We start from the raw sequence: 22,371 nt of genomic DNA, 5'->3' as shown, positions 1-22,371 counted from the left end.
TCACTACACTGGTCTTAAAATATGGCTTGGTAGAATGGAAACATTCAGAATCTATGTAACTTTTTTTTTGACGTTTAGAAAACATGAAGTACAATATATTTATGAAACAGAATATTGATCAGTTAATTTCTGATCTAAGGTTCAAATACAGGTACTGGCCGATGAAATATATATAATTTTCGGAGTTATGATGTTACGAAACGTGCCTCAGGAAGCACATAAAGCTGTAGGACCTACGTCTGATCTCTCCGGTCGACAGATTGCCGTCCTATGAGATTTCGTGTCTGTAGTAATAGAGATTAGGCCTGTTTTTTCGTACACACTTGTGTAATATAATGTTATTGTGGCGTTCCGTGGAATTATATTGAGACATCTTAATCAATTTGGTTTTTTTTTTCAATTTTATAATAAAATATATAAATAAATGAAATATCTAACATTTACTTGGTCCTAGAGCTTTGTGCAAGCCCGTCTGGGTAGGTACCACCCAAACATCAAATATTCTACCGCCAAACAGTAATACTAAGTATTGTTGTGTTCCATCTTAGTATTGAAGTATGAGTGAGCCAGTAATTACAGACACGAGGAACTAATATCTTAGTTCCCAAGGCTGGTGGTGCATTCGTAATATGTAGAATGGTTAAAATTTCTTACGGTGCCAATGTTTATGGACACTGGTGCTTTACAGCAGGTGGCCGATTTGCCAGTCCGACTACGAATTTATTAAAACAAATATGTTATGTCAATAATTAGATAATAATCCTTACAATGCCAAAACGTTGGTTAACCATGATATTTAGTGGTAGTAGGGCTTTGTGCAAGCTCGTCTGGGTAAGTACCACCCACTCATCAGATATTCTACCGCAAAACCGCAGTACTTGATATTGTTGTGTTCCGGTTTGAAGGGTGAGTGAGCCAGTGGAATTACAGGCACAAGGGACATAAAATCTTAGTTCCCAAGGTTGGTGGCGTATTGGTTATGTAAGCGATGGTTGACATTTCTTATAATGCCAATGTCTAAGGGCGTTGGTGACCACTTACCATCAGGTGGCCCGTATGATCGTCCGCCTTCCTATTCTATAAAAAAAACATATATGTAAGTATTTTATTTTTTGTTCAACAACTAAGATTATACATAAAGTTCTTTGTTAAAAATAATAATTGCAATACGTAAATGAACTACATCTCATTCATGTTACTACCTAACCTAGTCTTACCATTAATCATTGTATCGAAAAACCTAACCAACGTTGTTAATTATTGAAATGAGGCTGACACGATGTCGCATGTAATAGAGACGTACAAATATTTTCATAGTTAAAAGTCAATATTTCAAGCAACATCAACCTTGTTATCATTAGTCGAGGACACTAAAATGCGCTACTTCATTATATGAGATCATTGCAGAGTTGAATACTAACGACGGTCGTGCTGAAGTCCAATTTTGCGTACCACATTTCAATTATTATTGAGTAGAAGAGTTCAAAGCGAATATAATTTATTTAAGTAAGCTCTTACAAGCATTTTTGAGTCACTTTACAAGATTAAATTAAATTTTAAGCTAGCAGCTACCGGTTTGGAATGTATGTATGTACGTTCTACCGAGAACAACCGGCACGTAACTCATGTTACATAGATAACAATATAATTAAATACAATTACATTTTTTGTTTTAAATTTGTATGCGCTTAAAGAAACTGAAATAATAATTGAATTATTATTTTCTTTTGAAAATAAGTGTCTGGAGGGGTTACTTTCTACATATTTAACTCATCAAAATATTACAAAGCTATTGTTATCCTTAACTAGTTATTATTATTGTTTTTTAAAAAAAAACTTATAACATATTCGATTTAACAATAGGCACATAAAACTTTATAAACTTTTAACATCTGCTTTCATCAATAACGACCTTCCTACGACATACTTAAAACCGATATAGCCTGACCTTTAAGGTATTGTTATTTTTCTCACATCACCTGCATCGGCCGGTCTCTCGCACCCTACAAAAGGAACAATGCCCTTACTCCCCTTTTAAAATACATCTAATGCCAGTGTGGGAGGTCTTCTGTCAATGGTTATTGGTCGAGACGAGAGCCCATAAGTCACACGTAGGTATATTTTTAGTACCTCAATACGGGGAACTGTTAATGTCATAGTGAAGCAGTGTCAGTAAATAGCAGCACGTGATTTCCTTTGTCGAAATCGAATTGTTTAAAAACATTACTATGATTATATTTTAGCGTGGATCGATACCAAATTGAAATAAATTTATAACAAATATTCGTTTGTTATTATTGTCTACCATTTTTTTTCTTTATTATCTAATCTAGGTCCTCAAGTAATAATATATTTACATATAAATGGTAAAACCTCTTTGCTATAGAGGCCTTATAGTAATATTTGTATAATATTGTAGTTGCAATTTTTATCTCGATGCTATCCTTTTTTCGTGAACTTTCGTAATGTTGCCCTCAATCTCGGAATACGAGAGCGGATTTTGTGGAGCGTTCAATGGCGCCCGCTGTAGTTCCATTTACTAAAGATTCTGGCAATCCTCTTTCGCAAAGTGAGAAATGCTAAAAGGGCACCTTTGTACGTTAAAATATATACTTTCCTAAATAATTTATTTAGTTTAGTAGCGCTACTGGCTTATCTGATTATTTAACTATTAGTCCGTTTACAGCCGACAGCACACCTTAGGAATGAAAATATATATTAAGTATTGTAAATGTCATTATTATTAAAAATAATAGATTAAACGCCCGAGTTACTTTTGCCAGAACTTGTCATGTCCAGGTGTTCAATATATTATGTATCAATAAGTATATATAATGCTTCTGTATTGAATAAATATACTTGAAAAAAAATTAACATTCATAAGTAAATTTAAAGGCATATTAAATTAATCCCAACAATTTGTTAACCTTCGTTGTGAATAAGCTGAGCCCTTATATATAAACCTCACCGGCCATACCAATAGGGAATAAGGCAAAATAAAGTTAAACTCACCTCGAAGGTTATATTAAGCGATAGGCGAATTATTCAGATTATGACGAGTCTGATTGCCAACTGACCTAAATATACAGCTTGGAATTTTGCCTTCACTGTACCATAATGGTTATTGGGTTATTTCGGAATCATACTAAATATATCACACGGATGGAAAAGTATCGTGACATTCTAAGTTATTGTAATATTTTGATAAATCAGCTTAGTCTCAATTTCCATTGTATATGTTTGTAGATCTATGTATATGTATATATATCTTTCGTCTCGCATATCATAATAAATGCATCCGGCGAGTAATGTCTGAACAATAGTTTGTTTAAGCTTCCATTAAATTGGCTTTAGCATTTCCTTTTTTAATAAAATGTAACAATATAGTAGACAAATATTGACTCTAATGGCGTCAAAAGGAAAAAAACTCAATGTTTAAGTTTAATTTCTTTCAAACTCTATATATGTTACAATAGAAGCAGCTTTTCATATACTATATATGAACCTATTGATCTTCACTGAAGCTATTGATTATATTAACATACATTCACGAGAGATTTCAAAAGATTTTCTTTTATAAAGGGTCCATATGACCTCATTTGACCGTTAACTCTATTATAAGCAATCTCATTTTCTAAATGATGGTAGTCTTCATATTTTTCCTCGGCCGTTTCGAATATTTATGATAAATTCCTAAAAAATATATATTATTGTTGCGATCGAGGTTATTTCGTTTTTATGACGAAGGTTATTTGTATCATTTGAACAAATCCTTGCCTTTTGCTCTTCTTCCTTGTCTTAAAAAAATATGTTATACCCTCTTACCTGATTATAATTTTTATCATATATATATACTCTAAAATTAATATATTCTTTTAACGTTTAGAAATCTGATTACTTATGTAAAATAATATCAAATAATATTTTAAATTTTTTGTCAAGTTATAAGCAGATACACAGAAACTTAATTTATCTTGTATTTAATCTGACATCAAATAGCCTTCAAAATTAACTTAAGGTCAACTGGGTAACATATAATCACACATATGTACATACATATACTGTTAAAGTCATAATCCTCATTTTTCTTCCTTTCAAGTCAAATAAAATAGCTACTTCGTTTTTTAATTTATCTTCAACTAAGTGATTGTACGAACGCTGTCCCCTAACTGTAATCCGTTGATAGAACCATCTGTATAAATACATGTCTGAATTTGGCAGAGATTTTGCCAGGGGTGTCGACCCATTGTACTTACCCCTCGGCCCCGTCCAAGGGGTGAAGGGAATGTAGCTCCAACGTAACCACACCATCAAAAACAAGGATATTTTATTACCTTGTAACAACCAATTTTATTAAATGTCACTTTGAATAAGATGATTCTAAAAACGATTTCATTACATTATTATTTAACTGCTATGAATACAATTGTTTTGTTAGTACCAAAATGACGTGACATAGATTAACTAAAGTAAATAGTCACCTCATATTCTATCGCCTTACAGCAATAATTTGAGTTTCTGTGCTTTAGTTTAAAGGTAATTACAAGCACAAAGACATTACGCTTTAACTCCCATGCTTAGAAGCACATTGAATGCTTTTTATTTTGAATTTCAATGTTTATATAATATACTACTAATCGGCCGCGGCTTCGCCCGCGTGTTAGACGAAGGGATGCGAGTAACTGAAAAATAGCAGTCTACGGTCTATATCCGTCCTTGGGGTTCAAGCTTGCTTCATACCAAATTTTATCAAAATCAACAGACAGACAACTTACTATCATATTGCCCATGAATATAGTTTTATAAGGTGTTCCTGATTTTCAAACCATGTCACTTGAAATACATAAATACTTGAATAGTCATCAATTTACTGGTGGTAGAGCTTTGTGCAAGCTCGTCTGGGTAGGTACCACCCACTCATCAGATATTCTACCGCAAAACAGCAATACTTGATATTGTTGTGTTCCGGTTTGAAGGGTGAGTGAGCCAGTGTAATTACAGGCACAAGGGACATAAAATCTTAGTTCCCAAGGTTGGTGGCGCATTGGATATGTAAGCGATGGTTGACATTTCTTACAATGCCAATGTCTAAGAGCGTTGGTGACCACTTACCATCAGGTGGCCCATATGCTCGTCCGCCTTCCTATTCTATAAAAAAAAAAAAAAAATACGAGTCTATTCCTGTAGTAATGTAAGCACTTAAAGCTCACTTCGCAATCTTCGTAAACAGGACGAAATAGTTAAACTATTACGTCATGAATGAGCCTTGTTACTGCTTTTGAGAAATTGCTTAAGTAACATTAGCAGATAACAGCGATTGATGTAATGAAGTTACATCCTACATTACTTGTGTCCAAGGGTACTCATTGTGCCGAAGAAAACAGCAACTTGTTTTATTCATTCATTTCAGAATAGGAAATAATGGGTCGATAATAAAATATTCTTTTTTTAATTAATGTAAAACCGATTTTTTTAAAAAGCTACCAGATCAAACTTAATACATAACAAGCAATTATATTTAAAAAAATAAAATACTCCAAATGGATATAAAAATAATATTATCGTTGAACGTCTTATTAAAGGAAATTTATTTTTCCTCCGTAGTCGACGAAATCGTCTCGAGTATAATTGAAGTGGAATTACACTTTGAATTTACGAGATTCATCGTCTATTAAACGTTTGCTAAGATTCCTAATTTGTCTAATTATGCTAAAGAAATAAAACGGGAATTGTTGTTTGTTAAACCTACTTGAATATAAAGTAGGCAAAGCCAGTATTAGTGTTAAGGGAACGCATAAAGTATTCCCTGAAGTGGTTTCGCGACAGCATGCTAAAGGAAGGCGGGATCCGTACAAAAGCTCATTCTATTTGTGTACGATCATTATGCGCCAGCACGCGCCTTTAACTGTGTAACAGTATCTCACTCGTTTCCGCTGGGCCGCCCCACTCTTTGCTAGCTTATTTATTACAAAGCAATTTGTAGGCATATTTAAAAAATATGTTTTTATTTAGAGTTAAACAAAGAATTTTAATATATAAATTAATGTGCGTTTTGTAACGAATGTGTTAGACTAGACTTATGTTTATTTTTGTTTCGTTTGCCAACAGATAATCATGATGATTTTATGAGGGCGACGCGACCTACGGAGTCGCTGTTGGTTGTTTACCTTCGAGATGGAATACTCGCATTATGTCGCGTGTGCGCTGCTGCTTCTGTGTCCACTAGCCCTTAGCAGGCACGATGACGACTTCGCCTTCGACAACAACGAAGAATTTCAGGTACGAATTCTAAGTAATTTTTCGTATCAAATTTTGCAAACAATGAAAACAATGATAGCATCGCTATTGTCTTGAATTAATTTAAAACTGCAAACAAAACGATGAAATAATGTCTCGAATATAAATTATATTTTATTATTACCTTGAACCCGTAAGGATGGTTAATATACTACGAACTAAATGCATACATTTTTCAGGTGGAGTTGACAGCCAATCATTCAGAGATAGCAAAAAATGGCCTAAGAAGGTTATGGGGTGTTCCTGATACATCGGCCTACGTGGGACACCTATTCAGAATGGAAATCCCTAAACAGGCCTTTTCTGGGGACGTGTTAGCATATAAGGTACCTATATTCTTTTCCAATCAGACATTAACCTTTTCTCGTAGCTATTTTTGTCCTTGTCTCTTCGAGCTTTTTTTATGGAACTTACTCTATTATTTTTCATTTGGTTACCTTTTATATTATTTATAAAAAGTAGGAATATAAAAAAATAATGATATTCAAATTAACTAAACTAAAAAATACCAAACTAAGTAAGAAGGATAAGATTCCCCATCTTCAAAAAATAGTCAGTCATAGTAAGAAAAAAACCTCTTGGAAAGTTTTCGAAAAGTAAAGATATACCAACACAGAAACAGACATCCAAAAATGAGACCACCAATAACAAAAAAATAAACCTGCTTATAAATATAATCAAACAAACGATTTTTCTATAACACGAAGAAAAGTAAATTAATAAAAAGCAACTCAACATAATTCTCAAATCATTTGGACCAAAAATAGATATTTGGTATACATATGTTATATATGGCATCAACCATCGGACTTTTAACACATAAATCTCATGTTTACTAAGTCTTAAAGAAAAAGTACATAAAAGTTTATTGTAATTAACATAAAAGCTTATTAGAGTTCATTGGAATACTATATGAGGTATTTCTACGAAGTCAGACGAATGGGTATTTTTACACCAGAATATGGAGTTTATTTTTTAAAACGTTCTCAAAAGTAATACAGGTTTAATGTTAAAATATTGTTTTAACAGAATGGAATAAAATACGAAATTTTAAAAATTATTTTACTATTACATGGACAGAATTATAATGAAGAGAGCTTTTTTAATTAACCAGGTAATTGCACAAAATGAAAACTCTTTACTTTTATTACAAAAAAAGAGATATAATGAAACTCAGTAGTTACAATTTTTCTCAAATTAAATACATAGTCAGCTACATTAAAAGTTCTAAATCCTGTATGGCAAAGTAACAAGTAAAAACAAATATATAAGTGTTCTTATATATTTGGCGTGGTTGATAGATACTTGCCTTTCACGCCAAAGGTTGTGGGATCGATTCCCACCCAGGACAGACATTTGTGTGCATGAACATGTCTGTTTGTCTTGAGTCTGGGTATAATCTATATAAGTATGTATTTACAAAAGAAAAGTAGTATATGTAGTTTATCAGTTGTCTGGTTTCCATAGTACAAGCTTTGTACAAGCTTAATTTGGGATCAGATGGCCGTGTGTGAAAAATGTCCTGATATTATTATTATTATTATTATTTAGAGAACACAACAGGCATGTAACAAATAAAAAATGAAATGTATTTAAGAATCGCACCTTGACTAGTGAAATAAAAATAAATTAACAGCCTGTTAATGTCCCACTGCTGGGCTAAGGCCTCCTCTCCTTTCTTGAGTAGAAGGTTTGGAGCTTATTCCACCACGCGGCTCCAATGCGGGTTGGTGGAATAAACATGTGGCAGAATTTCGGTGAAATTAGAAATGCAGAGCCTGGGCTATCTCTCTCTCTCTCTTCTGTTTAGATCTTTACCGATGATCGGTGGTTCAAACCCAGGCTAGCACCACTTTAATTTCATGTGCTTAATTTGTGTATATAATTCATCTCATGCTTGACGGTGAAGGAAAACATCGTGAGGAAACCTGCACTATTGTAACTAAACTTATGAAAAAAAACCACATATACCGTTAACCACAGCAACAAGTGAATTTATTATATTTTTATATGTATATATTTTATAATGATAATGAATTTATCCATAAATAATACTGAATTAAAGCATGTAGCGTTAAATGTCGACGACCATATATACCATCTACATCCATAAACATTGAATAATATACTATATCTTAAAAATGTAACGTTTTTATTCATGGTACAGTGCCAAATTAATATGTTCTGTCTAGAGACATTATCAAAATCCGCTATAAATCATCAGAACAGACAGATAAGCGTTCACAATGTTAACGAACACTTTTCTAACGCAATAAAAAAATTAAGTTCTTACGGTCGTTTTGATATTAATGTAATATTTCGAAAAAATAGTAATTAATCAATGAGATAGATAAATTAACTGAATGTTTAATATTCATGTGCTCTACATTAAAATCGTAAACGTGATAGCTATCTATATTGTACAGTTATAAAACGCCTGCTGTAAAGTTTCGCCTGAAGCAGTACTGTAGTAGTAGTAAGTAGTATGGGTAGTAGATTAATCCATTAGCTAATGTTTATTTCTCTGTTTATATTTCTTTTATTATTTATGTTAACATAAAACCGTTTGATATTGTAATTTTATAATTGAGTCTCTGTTACTTGTATAAATTAATTATTATTTAAAAAAAAAATCTCTTAAGTACTTCGAATAACATTAATCCAGTAACCTCTGGCCATAATCCACACACACATCCACATACACTTACACTTTATATATATACACACCAATATTTTTCTATGGCACGTGAATCTTACTTTTTACTTAAAGGTACAAACTGCTTACTTTTATCTGAGTTCAAACCTACATTTTGTGTTGTTGCATTTGTTATGACAAGTGGGGCCTCCTTTTTTTTTTTTTATAGAATAGGAAGGCGGACGAGCATATGGGCCACCTGATGGTAAGTGGTCACCAACGCTCTTAGACATTGGCATTGTAAGAAATGTCAACCATCGCTTACATATCCAATGCGCCACCAACCTTGGGAACTAAGATTTTATGTCCCTTGTGCCTGTAATTACACTGGCTCACTCACCCTTCAAACCGGAACACAACAATATCAAGTATTGCTGTTTTGCGGTAGAATATCGGATGAGTGGGTGGTACCTACCCAGACGAGCTTGCACAAAGCGCTACCACCAGTAGCGCAGATATTATAATACTTAAAATATCTTAAACAATGAAAGGCTGGAGTTTAGTCTATCATAGCAGGGAAGCAGCGAAGTGAGTTTTCTTAACATTTCTTCTCACTAAAGGCTGCTTCCCGAAACGATATTAGAGTTATAATATTGACGATTCAAAAACGCTTTATTGTAAAGCGTACTTGATTTGATTTGAGACATAGATAAGCGTTGTAGGCTATTTTTTGTAGAATTAATAATTTTTAATCGTTTTTAATATATCTAGGTTAGAAGTGAAGACGGAATACACATGCCCAGTTGGCTTGCCGTGGATACAAAGCACGGTTTGATCAGCGGCGTGCCTCAGAAGCAAGATCTGGGCGCCCATACCTTCACTGTGATCGCGCACGGTCGCACGCATGGCTTGACCGCTACTGATTCTTTCACTATTGAAGTAAGTAGTATTAAGGTTTACAATACTCATTTAAATGTATAATATAATTATACAAGAACATATATGTAGATAAAATGTTATATTAAAAGGTTAGTTGATATGACATTTATATTAAAAAGAAAATATATATTTATAGACGTATGTATATGAATGCACGCATTTGTAGTGATTACGTCATTGTATCATAAAAGTGAGCTGACAGAACAGTAAAAAAATACATATTGACACATAAAGCCAGACAATATAAAAGAGCGTCATGCCGTTCGCCGTCACGGCTTATGAGTCAGTCTTATCCTCAAGGCGCTCCAATAGATTTTTTACATCAAGAACAAGGTAAATAAAAATATGATAAACAAAAATTTTGAATGTGATAAGGGTCTTACCGAATATTCTACTCTTTTACAGCCTTTATATTAAGTAAGAATAAAACGAACAAATGTCAATCTTAAATTTCAGGTGAAGAAATCGGACGAGAAGCCGCAATCCAAGTACGGTACATGTATCCGGAACGAAAATAGACTGGTGTTAGTGATACTAATAGATGGCAACTTCCACAAAATAACGTCTCGACAGCGGATAAGAGCGCTCATGGAATTGGCCAGCTTTATGGCGCTCGATGGGGTAAGTTTTACTTAACGTATTTATATCACGAAGGTAGACGAACAAATTCGATAGTAACTATTTACAATGGCCGGTAAAAAAAATGACACAGTAAGGGCTCGCGTAGACGATACCGCAGCCGCGCCGACACTAAGCGCTAATACAATTGGTATAGATATGTATGTGCGATAATAGTTGTTACTAGGCTGTAACACAGTGGTAGCCCATCCTAGTATATCTAAGTTTAACAGTACATACCAGGGATATACTCGAAGTTAGTTGAAAATTTGGAGTATAATGTTTTATAGTTAACTCGTTATAAAATATGAACGCGACTACAAGAGTGACATTTTCCAGTGTAATAGATTCGTTGCTTCTATGGCATAATTTTTTCGTTCTATCTATTAATATAAGGTAGCGTTGCAGCGTAAAAGATAAATGAGCCAGTGTAATCACAAGTACAAGATACAACACACGATACGTCACGGTGGATAGAGTATTGCCAATTAATTATTCTTTATTCCTCACAAACAACGAATCTCTGAGCAAAAGTAAAACGTATTTTTGATTTAAAAACTCTCAAAGTTTAAAACTCTCAAAGGTTATTTATATGAAATCAATAACATATTGATAAAGAGCTGTTAATAAATCCAGCATAATATCCATTTTTATATTTACCATAATACGCGTTTGGACTCCACTACCACTTACCATCAGGTGGATGACTCCATCATTTGCTTTCCCGGTTTATATATAAAAAAAATATTGGGTTTGAAATTTAAAAAAGTTAACCTTTTCGAATATAAGACATGCTCGTTCTAATTTAATGTTAGTAAATAAATTCAAGAGTCGTTGCGTGTGCTCGCGACCTGATTAACAAAAGTATGGTTAGCAACAAAAAAGCTTATGAAATAATATAACGTCGAAAAAAAATGTTTGTCTCTCGTGTTTCACTTGAAATTTTAATAAATCGTCTCAAGTCAAACAGTATAAGGGTAAACGTAGTTCAAGTCAAGCGAAAACAAATTATCTATAAAACTACTGCCATACCTGAGCGATCACACTGAATAACGATGAACAGATCTATTGTTTTGTTCTATGCTTCGATCAATACACATATATACAGACAATTATTTTTAAAGATATATAATCATAACTTGACTACATTGATCATGTCAAACGATTACGAATAAATAATTAAATTAAAAATATAAGGTGTATTAAGATGTTAAAATTTTTTGTTTTATCAATATAAAAATTATTTATCTTTGTTTTACAGGTACTTGTATTTTTGGTAAATACCACTAATATTTAAATATAAGACTTGTTCAGAAATACCGTATTTGATTTATTAATCTTCTAGTATCATCGCAATAAAAGGAGTTCTTGTTGTGACGGAACTCACTTCGTATCTAACTCGTAAAATGTCGCAAACCGAATTACCGTGATACGCTATTTTGATGCTTAAATCTTTTATATCTTATAATTATATTAATCAGTTGCATAACACTTTTCACGATCGTGTTTTGCAGTGAGGTACTGTTTCGTGTCTCGCAGTAAACTTTTCTCCTTGAACGTGCGTATATTCGCGTGCATAGGTCGCATGCTTATTCGCATTAGGTTCTGCTTTCGTAGTAGGCTTTTATTAAGCCTTATATTTTATAGCCTTTTATTAATACTTATATCAATGTCGAGTTGATGGTTGGAAATCTCATAAATTATAATTTTATTACAATCCTTTATATTGGTACATAAATTACACATATTATATGTAGTTTTACATTGATTTCTTAAGAATTAATATATCTTTAAATATTATCTCACCTCGTATTTAAAATTGAGTACTAGACTAGGAATATTGTCTATACACTATATCGAATTATAGATTATACAAAGGGTAAAATTATTAAACAAAACTATTTCTTCAGAATAAATATTGACGGCAGAGACGAAAAAGTAATGAATTAAAAAAAATATAATATATGTATTATAAATAAATGTACATTGACATAGATATTGAATTTTTTTTATTATTATTATACAGATTTATAACCTATGAATATTTATTATTTAAAAATGCACCGTGTAACTTATAACAGTTAAATTGTTAATTGTAATCATGTAACGGACCCCTTACTCTACCTTGCCAGATAAAAAAATATCTTCAAAAAAATAAAAATAATTTTAAATTTAGGACGAGTTCTGGATGGAGCCGTATAAAGCAGAATCAGCTCAATCGCATACAGTACTAATGAGCGGTTCCGGAACAACGAAGAGGAGGAAAAGCGACGCGACTACCGCTATCTATTTGAACGTAAGTTATTTACTAACGTATAACTAATAAATACGACACGAGATATTTAAGAACATGTCATTTTCACGACTCAATGGTCGTTAAGTATGGTATGAAGTTTGTTTGGGACGTAAAGCTTTCATCGTGAACGGAGTTTTTAAAAAATGGATAAAATATAGTACAGACGATGACATTTCGTATGTATGTAATATTTGTACAAGTAAGGATAGTAGTAATGGCCCACATCGAAGTGTCCTTAAAGTGTATATAACATGGCAAAAGATATTTATGACATTTCTTTTTATATTCCAGGTCGGTTGTGGAGAGAAATTATGGTCGCGACACAAAGTATTGGTGGCAGGTCTCAGAGAACAGTCCCGGGATGGTACCCTGTATCAATTGCTGCGACTGCCGGTACTTGGGTGGCGATTAATTAGTATCAAACCGTTACCACGGCTTAAGAGACAGGTAAAGAATACAGAGATTTTTTCAACAGTATTTAACAGTAGAGTTGTGGTCATATAATTAAGAACCATTTGAATTTCCAAATGTTTTTATCTAAATTTTGTCCTGTATTATGTATTCCTTCTTAAAAGTAACTAGTTATGTTATAAAATAGCCACATAAATAGAGCAAACGGTATTAGGAATATAGAGTAAGATCGCTAACTATTTTTTTTTTTACAAATTTTCTTCATTCTTTATAGTAACAAATTAATTTATTACTCTCTATAGTAACAAATTAAATTAAATAAATTGCACTAATGTGAAGTGCGAAAAAAAAGCAATTTAATACATTTTAAAATAAAATTGATAGTAGCATGTCCACGGCTTTTAATTCGTGCCGATCATCTTGACGAGATGACTTTCTCTGTTTAGGTACACGCGGAACATTTGAAGTAGTTTGATACGTGGCAAAATGTTTCACAGCATGAAAAGCAATCCATTTTGAGCATTACAGATGGTAGTCTATCTTTTTACACGACCAATTCTTCTCGCGAAGTTTTATTATTACTTACCTTGTAGATTTTTCACAACTTTTGTTTTTCCCCATTGTTTTCATATGAAACAATCACCTTTAAGACTTTTACAGCACTATATGGAGCCTAAATTATCCGAATAGTGACCTACAACCATAGAGCCACAGAGTGTTCTCAATTTTAATTCAAATAAAAAAATCTAAAACTTAAACTATTCTGCGCTCCTAATTATATGACCACCTTTGTATATATATATAAGGGTTAAATCAATGGTTTATGATTTAGTTTACATAAATTGACTGGAATTTACCTTATGCCCTGCGAAGTTAAAAAATCATAAAAATATCTGCATATCTTTAAAAAAATGGAAGATGAATGGTACCTTTTTCAAAGCGCTTTTGTAATTTTCTTTTTGTAATATAAACAAGCCAGTAGCTTCTTTGACGCTGAACCTCCTTAGGGAAGGTTTTGCTAGTGTTCTTTCCCTTCTCCTCACGTGTTTTTGAAAATTCAATTGTTAGGCTTTATGACACCCATACGTTAAGATCTCTATCATGTCCCTCGAAACATGCCCACCAAGCTAAACAAGAAAGTTGTTCTATTTCTAGGCGTAGAACATTCGCAGACTGTTTCAATATTTATAATTCGATGGCCTCGTGATGCTATTCCAGTCACCGCTCGACGAAGGTTCCGGAGCGTACGACACTTACGACGGGGATGACGACGCCGACTACAGCGGGTACGACGTCGAAGAAGACGACGACTACACGAGCAACATAGACGTCGGAGCCATTCCTGACATCGTGAGTAACATTCTAATCGTATTTGAATACTCTTTGCTTATTAATTATGGCTACAATGTATGGAATAATATTGTACTTAAAAGTAACCAATGGATACGTAATATAAAAGTATTATGTGTATATAATTAAAGATTGTAAAAATTAATTCTACATAGCCCGTTGACTAAGATTGACCTTGTACTTAGTTTTACTTAAGTCTATCGAATAGTTTCTTTTGGTATGGGCATAGATTATATTTGATATTTTTGTTCTAATCATAAACCAAAAACTACAATAACCGTTACTTTTTTTATATATATATATATATATATATATATATATATATATATATATATATATATATATATATATATATATATTAAAAAAATGTAATGTTAATATATATATATATATATATATATATATATATATGTATATATAGTATTTTATGACTATTTTTATTGCGTTTTTAACATGTTGCAAACCTCGAACGGCGTGGTAGTGCTCTATTCGCGCTACAAAATAAAAATTACAATTCATTCAGAATTTTTTTGTTTTATTTAATTTATATGAGAAGATATTTAAAAAAAGGAACACAAGTAGTTATATATTCATTGGTTACCTTAAGTTATTCACAATAATTATTCCATAGTTATATAACCTTTATTTTAAATGTGCAGAATGTTTTGTTTCGATGTGTAATGTCCATAAATATATGACATTGTTGAAGGGGAATAAATGGATATCAATGTAAATAATGGTTGCTTTAATCTGTTACCCTTCTCGATAAGTATTTGTAAAAATTGGGGTGTTTTTCTATCACTAAAATAATAAGCTATTTAAAAAGTTATTCACAGTACCAAATTTACTATCATTCCGCATTTACGGTTTATCCATTACCATATACATAAATTATTATACATTAATATTTAATTAAATCCAGATAATTTAAAAAATAAAGTTGCCGAAACAATATAAATAATTTCCCTTGTAACTGTCATAATTTTGTCATACATTACTAATTATAAGGACGAATAAATATTGCATGTATCACCATGTTATACTCTGGCAAAGATTTCAATATACTCGTTATAAAACGGTTAATTTTTTCTTATAAAACCCTAACTATCGAAATATAATTCGTAATAATATGCGTATATGTAATACACGCACCACTCTTTGCTAGATTATACAATAACTAAATCATCTATAGAATGTTCCTGTAATGTTGCCATAAAACAAAATTTGTCATGCATAGTCCCTTAATTGAGAATCATATTTTACATTCATTTATTCATTGGAAAATCATTCATTACTTTAGTTTTCAATTATGCACATCATATCAATAATTATAAGTTCATAAATATGAAATTGTTGAAACAAATCTGTACTATTTTTTTATTTATCAATATAATTTGGAATATCCGAATCTTCCTAAAGTGGTTTCCAATGAATAATTTAATTATGAAATTTCAATTTTATTAACATATTATTATTATAAATATATTATATTTAAAACCACATAGGAATTTGAGAATTTTATGAATATGGTCATCGCTTATTTAAATAAAATTAATTTTATAAACTGTACCATTTGCTATATTTCCATATTTTTGTCGTTTTAATAATCTTGTGAGGTGTTGCCATTTGATAAATTATCACCTTAAGTGTTTGTAAACTATCGTCACATTGGTCATAAAACTAAAGAAGAAAAATCTATATTAGGTTTCCAAAAACACCTACTATCTTTTAATTATAAAATAGTCCATGTATTGTTAATAAAATTGTATTTGGAATGTAAGTCATGCACCTTGAAAATCACTTATTGTAGCATGGAATGTTATTTTATTTTCTACAACAGACTGTTGGAAATCCTAATTTTCCGTTTTGTAAGACATTTTATGAAAATTCCTTCACTCCTAAAATGTGTCTACTTATTTTAAAAAAAACTTAATTATGCTAAAGGTTCTTGAGGCTAGATCACTTTATGACCATAAATCACGCAGTGTTGTTACTTATAGCATATAAAAATAAAGTACAGATTTCATTAAGTAAATTTACATAACTCTAAAGTATTTTTTTACTATGAAAAAGAATAAACTAATACAGCACTATTCGACATTATTATTTTTTCGACATTAACATTCATTAAAATGACATATCTAACTTGTTTATTGAGAGTGGTTTATTGCAATATTAGTAATGTTATCTCTTTATAGTCCACGCAACGGACAGATAACATTGCTAGTATGAGAACTGGGTGGCAGTACTAACGTAGTGTGTACCGCGCGGCGCCAGGTGGACGAACCCCCCAACCCCCCGCACCCACACCGCCACCACCACGGCCAGCCCGACTTCGCGCCACACACCACCACCGACACGTTTCAGACCGAGCTCACCGACCCGCCGACGACGACCCCTCCACCTCCTCCTCCTTCCCAGCCGCCCCTCTCGACCCCCTCGTCCTCTCCCCCCGCTCTCCTTGACCCGACTCCCTCGCAAGCCGCGACGCTTCCCACAGAGGAATACACGCGCTCGGAGACTCCTGACTCCGCCTCTACTAATACGTATACCACGGAGGTTTGTCGTAACCTAATCTCCAGACTTCCTTTGCATGTTTTTCGTGTCCTTGTCTTTCGTCTTCAATCTTGTGTGTACGATTGTGTGGTGGTTTGTTTGATGTCGTTTTGTCTTTCACTTTGCACGGCTAGTATTGCGTGGTGTCGATCCAAGTAACTTTCTAAAACAAAATATGACAATAATAAATTTCTTACTTTATATTACTTACATTTGATCGAACTCTAAAAAATAAACGACAGAAAGTTACAATAATTAATATAAGCATGAAATGTATGGTCTTGAGTAGATTTAGTGATAACCGTTTATATTTAAGTTTTACCATGTTGCTTTATCAATTACAATGATAACTTTTTATTGTTTCACATATGGAGTTTTATCAATTTATTTATACAGATAACTTGTTATTTCTTTTTTCTTGCAAATATTCGCATTCTATAGACTAGATTGTAGCAGCATATGTATATGATTTGGCAAAGTACCCAAGTTTAATAGCTACAGTAGTTTTTATTCTTAACACACCAACATTTAGCTGAATCTATCACGCTTATACAATTTTAAAGACGTCAACTTTTGTACAGGATCACAAAGTGAAAATAACTCCATACTCGGAGTCTGCATCCGAATCGACAAACATCAAATTCTCGAAGGAACCGATAGCAGTGAACCCTCGTCTATTAGTAGAAGAGCATTCCCCTATCGTAATAGTACCAGAGGAAATAACCACATCCACGGAACCGGAACAGGTACGTGAACTAACATGAGTATTTATTATCACCATCTAAATTTAACCTCACATTTTGTAGATTTTTGATATTGACACTAATTTATGTCTTGTGTGGGTGTGGATTTTCTTAACATGGGATAGAATAGAAACGGACGCCCATTTAAAATCACATTGTAATTTAATCTGTAAATACATTAAACTAATCTTATGGACGTAAAGACAAATAACTGATGATGTAAAAAAAATTATCAATCAAAATATGATAAATATATTATAATATGATTCTAAATAGTCACCAAAATTTTTGTATATATGAAAAATTGGAGTCTTCGATAGTCAAATTTGCCTTCACGTCCGCAAATCACATCACGTTGTGAGCGTCCGCATGGCACTTTCAGCAGACCGTTATAATACGCGCATCAAACGAACTACCGCCTGTGTCGTCTGAAACACCGACATCGCCCTCACCCACCGAAGAAACCGTAACAGAATCGATGACCACTCCTTCAACAACATCAAGCACTACCACATCAACATCGACAACGACAGAAACAACATCAACTTCAACAACGACGTCAACAACGCCGACACCCACAACGATTGTGTCCATTCCAACAACAATTCCAACTACGACTCCAACACCTGAAATTACCACTCAGGAGGTTACCAAGCAGGTCTGTTACGATAATATGATTATACTGCATGCAACAGATATTTTATCAAATGGTGAAAAAGTAAAAACTATTTCGATTGAACTTTTTTTTTAATTTTCAAACATGGAAAATTGTAAGTATTAAACAAGTAAAAGTGTGTATATTTTGTGGGACCAATTGTATAAATCAGACTGGATGATGGTTGAATTGGGAGTGTTGTTTTGGCTAAAAGAATAATATTTTCTTACTTACTGTAATCTTTATTCTAAATTCAAAAATATACTCAGTGATCACACAATATTATTATTAGTACAAATATACATTAAACAATTAATAACTAAAATAAGTACATGCTTATATAACTTTATTATTTTTTTTCACCTCAATGGTAGCATACAATTTTCACGAAATAGTAACAATAATGGTGTCAGTATTCACTTGTAATATTATGTTTGTAATATATTTATAATTTTAAACTTTTATTACTTCTGTAGCGACATAAGCAAACTACATGTTACAGGAGATTATAACATCGACGGAGAGATCGAGCACAGTAATCGGTAGGACGACAGAAACCGTTCCATTCCCGATGCCCGTCAACCAACCTCCCACGCTCAAACATCATATGAAGAAACTAGCGATCACCGCCGGCAAAGCCTTCAGGTATGTACCTCCCATAAGTGTAATCCTTAACTGTTGGACAATTGTTTAACAATACAATAAACTATTGAGTAGCTAACCACAAAAAGTTGATTCTAAATATAAATAACCATAAAAGCCTGCAAATTTTCAAACCACCAATAAAATTAATAAGGTTAGACTTACAAACTAAAAGATTTAATTGATCTCAAGATTAACTTACAGATTATTTGATACAATAAAGGTTATTCTCTCTTTAGATATATCATACCAGCCGACTTGTTTACTGATCCAGAAGAAGGAAGCAACCTTACATTCACTATGTATGAAGCTGAAAACGTCCCGCTAAGCAAAAACTCTTGGATTCAATTCATTCCTTCTGAACGAGAAGTCTATGGATTGTGAGTAATCTTTCCATGTTTAATAATCGTAAAAAACTGTCTGATATAGAGTTTAAAATATCACTATGAATAACAGTACTTGTTTTTTTAAAGTACCATTAACGTTTAATTAACAGTAACAAGTATCTTGTACTTAGTTTAATTATTGTTAGTACTTCATGATTTGTTCGAGGAATCAAATATTTGTTAACTGCCATTTTTTTTCTAGACCATTAGAAGCGCACGTGTCTCGCTGGAACTTCATCGTAGAAGCACAAGACAGCGAAGGTCTCCTCGCTCGAGGGCCGTTAGACATCACAGTGCAGCAGCACAAGAGCGGACGGACTATTAACCACCAGTTCATCATGCAGTTCAAACTCCTGAAACAGTTCAACAACGTCATCGACTGGCAAATCCGCGCTCTCGAGGGAATCGTCAATCTCTTCAGGGACACGGACATGGATCACTTGACGGTTCTGAACGCGACCCAGAACGGGGACCTGTACGAGTTCGTGTGGACGAACGATACGCTGCCGAAAGACCCCGCCTGCCCCATGGACGACATCAACAGGCTCATGAAGGTGATTTCCCATTCAATAGCTTTACGACTCACACCTCACAGCGAATATTTGTACACGCATGCGTACTCGAACCGATACCGCACCAGATCACCGGACGACCTCGCTTGCATTACTTTTTTTTTTTATAAAATAGGACGGCGGACGAGCACGTGGGCCTGATGGTACGGTCACCAAACGCCCTTAGACATTGGCATTGTAAGAAATGCTAACAATGCGCCACCAACCTTGGGAGCTAAGATTTTATGTCCCTCGTGCCTGTAATTACACTGGCTCACTCACCCTTCAAACCGGAACACAACAATAACAAGTACTGCTGTTATTGCATTACATAATAACACGGCTGTCTCGTCACGAACGTGAAACCATTCGATGAGACCGAATATGCTATATTCCCAGATAATGGAGTCGCCGGCGGGGCCGGGCGCGCCGTCGGCGGGGCTGTCGCGCGCCATGTCGCCGGAGCTCGCGGCGTCGGGCGTGCGCTGGCGCGGCGCGGGGCGCTGCGCGGCGGCGCGCGGCCCGGCGCGCGCGCCCGACACCTACCCGCCCGTCACGCGCAACCAGGTCGACCACCTCACCGCCACCGTGGGCCACCTGCTCGTCTACAAGGTGCCGGAGGTGAGGGACCGCCTTTACGTTTTACACGCTCACACGTCACACTCATATCCTCCATGTCGATGGCGGGAGGAATTAAAGTAAACAAACCCTCGATCGACATACTCCGTGCGACGTCCAGATATATCATATTATCACTGCTTAATTTTTTTCAAGGATACATTCTTCGATCCAGAGGACGGCGGTACTCGCAATCTGCAATTATCTCTTAGATTCAGCGACCGCTCCGAGATCCCCGCGACCCACTGGTTACAGTTTGATGCACGTAACCAGGAATTCTATGGCCTGCCTACATCTAACGATGAAAGAAGCGTCCATTACCAGCTGGTAAGAAATTAATTGTATTTATTGAGCTAATTTTAAGCATAATAATAATAATGCGGCATCCGTGTAACATGGAGTAAAATACTTGCCAATTACAAATTCCGCGCGTTAATGTATTTCAGATCGCGGAGGACTCCAGCAAGAAGAGTGCTTATGACAGCTTGATAGTAGAAGTGGCGAAGGCACCAACGATCCGTCCGACCGTGGAATTCCAGATGACGATGGACCCGTCGCCCAACCTCGTGGACAGCGCCACCAACAAGCGCAAGGTCGTGGAGAAGTTGGCGGCTCTGTTCGGGCAGAAGGAGACCGACAATATCCGGATACAGAGCATCACGGACAATCCTACTACCATCATTTGGTAATTATCTTACTGGCTCGTGAATTCGATTCGCGTTATTTAAGCCGAGATGGCACAGTGGCTGATCATGGGTTCAAACCCGGGCAAGCACCACTGAATTTTCATGTGCTTAATTAGTGATTATAATTCATCTCGTACTATACGGTGAAGAAAACATCGTGAAGAAACCTGCATGTGTCTAATTTCACTGAAATTCTACCACATGTGTATTCCACCAACCCGCATTGGAGCAGCGTGGTGGAATAAGCTTCATACCTTCTTAAAAAAGGAGAGGTGGCCTTAGCCCAGCAGTGGGATAATTACAGGCTGTTGCTACTATATAATTAGGATAACTTACTTATATGGGGCGGACGAAGTGTGTTTTATTAACACTGCAAAGTTTTGGCAGGCTATTACAACCTGACGGAAAAACTTTAGTAACGTAGCCGACTAGACGAAAGGTACTGATGATATTTATGAATGCGCACTCGTTAAAAAGATCCCTTAATCGACTCTTCCGACACCCACTTGGTTAAAATGGGATATAATAGAGCCTATTGCAAAAAACACGTCTTAGATTTTTCATTTAGTTATATTATTAATATTATTTAAATTTTTTCTCAGGTACAACACAAGTCTACCGATGGACAGGTGTCCCAAGAGAGAAATCGAGGAACTGCGTAAAATGATTATAGTTGACGAACGGGGAGCTATTGGGGGAAACCTCAGAGAGCATGTCGATCAAATATTTGACAAAGATCTCAAGGTTATGTCCATACGTCTCATTCCTCTCGGACTTTGTGCCGATCAGAACACCAAAACAACAAAGGCCTTAGTCCCGATACAGCCCGGTACGAATTCGCAAAACAAAGCAACGAACGCAAGTCCAGAATATTCCGATTACTTGGTGACGTTCGTTATACCGGCCATCGTGATCGTGTGTATGATCGTCGTTGCTGGAATTATCGCATGCGTTCTATATAGAAGACGGCGAACCGGTAAGAATCGAA

General features: G+C 34.4%; 1 protein-coding gene across 8 annotated transcripts in view; it reads left to right on the top strand.

Moving 5' to 3' along the window:
• LOC126775071 (dystroglycan 1) overlaps nt 1–22,371 on the top strand; it is a 93,063-nt gene that overhangs the window by 68,274 nt on the left and 2,418 nt on the right. For 4 of the 8 annotated variants that reach the window (XM_050496806.1, XM_050496805.1, XM_050496807.1 and 1 more), the window contains 17 exons: nt 6,109–6,279; nt 6,477–6,623; nt 9,704–9,871; nt 10,328–10,492; nt 12,666–12,785; nt 13,077–13,232; nt 14,415–14,546; nt 16,824–17,105; nt 17,684–17,848; nt 18,228–18,503; nt 19,003–19,145; nt 19,382–19,522; nt 19,731–20,082; nt 20,479–20,700; nt 20,854–21,024; nt 21,144–21,382; nt 21,986–22,359. In XM_050496806.1, the coding sequence (XP_050352763.1) occupies nt 6,175–6,279; nt 6,477–6,623; nt 9,704–9,871; nt 10,328–10,492; nt 12,666–12,785; nt 13,077–13,232; nt 14,415–14,546; nt 16,824–17,105; nt 17,684–17,848; nt 18,228–18,503; nt 19,003–19,145; nt 19,382–19,522; nt 19,731–20,082; nt 20,479–20,700; nt 20,854–21,024; nt 21,144–21,382; nt 21,986–22,359 (3,358 nt within the window). In that variant the 5' untranslated portion in view covers nt 6,109–6,174. The remainder of the gene's footprint in view (nt 1–6,108; nt 6,280–6,476; nt 6,624–9,703; nt 9,872–10,327; nt 10,493–12,665; nt 12,786–13,076; nt 13,233–14,414; nt 14,547–16,823; nt 17,106–17,683; nt 17,849–18,227; nt 18,504–19,002; nt 19,146–19,381; nt 19,523–19,730; nt 20,083–20,478; nt 20,701–20,853; nt 21,025–21,143; nt 21,383–21,985; nt 22,360–22,371) is intronic. The other 4 variants (XM_050496808.1, XM_050496810.1, XM_050496809.1 and 1 more) reach the window with 4 other exon arrangements.

Source organism: Nymphalis io, chromosome 17 (assembly GCF_905147045.1).
Source record: "Nymphalis io chromosome 17, ilAglIoxx1.1, whole genome shotgun sequence".
In the NCBI taxonomy this organism is placed as follows: domain Eukaryota; kingdom Metazoa; phylum Arthropoda; class Insecta; order Lepidoptera; family Nymphalidae; genus Nymphalis; species Nymphalis io.
This window is presented reverse-complemented; position numbering and strand designations above follow the sequence as displayed.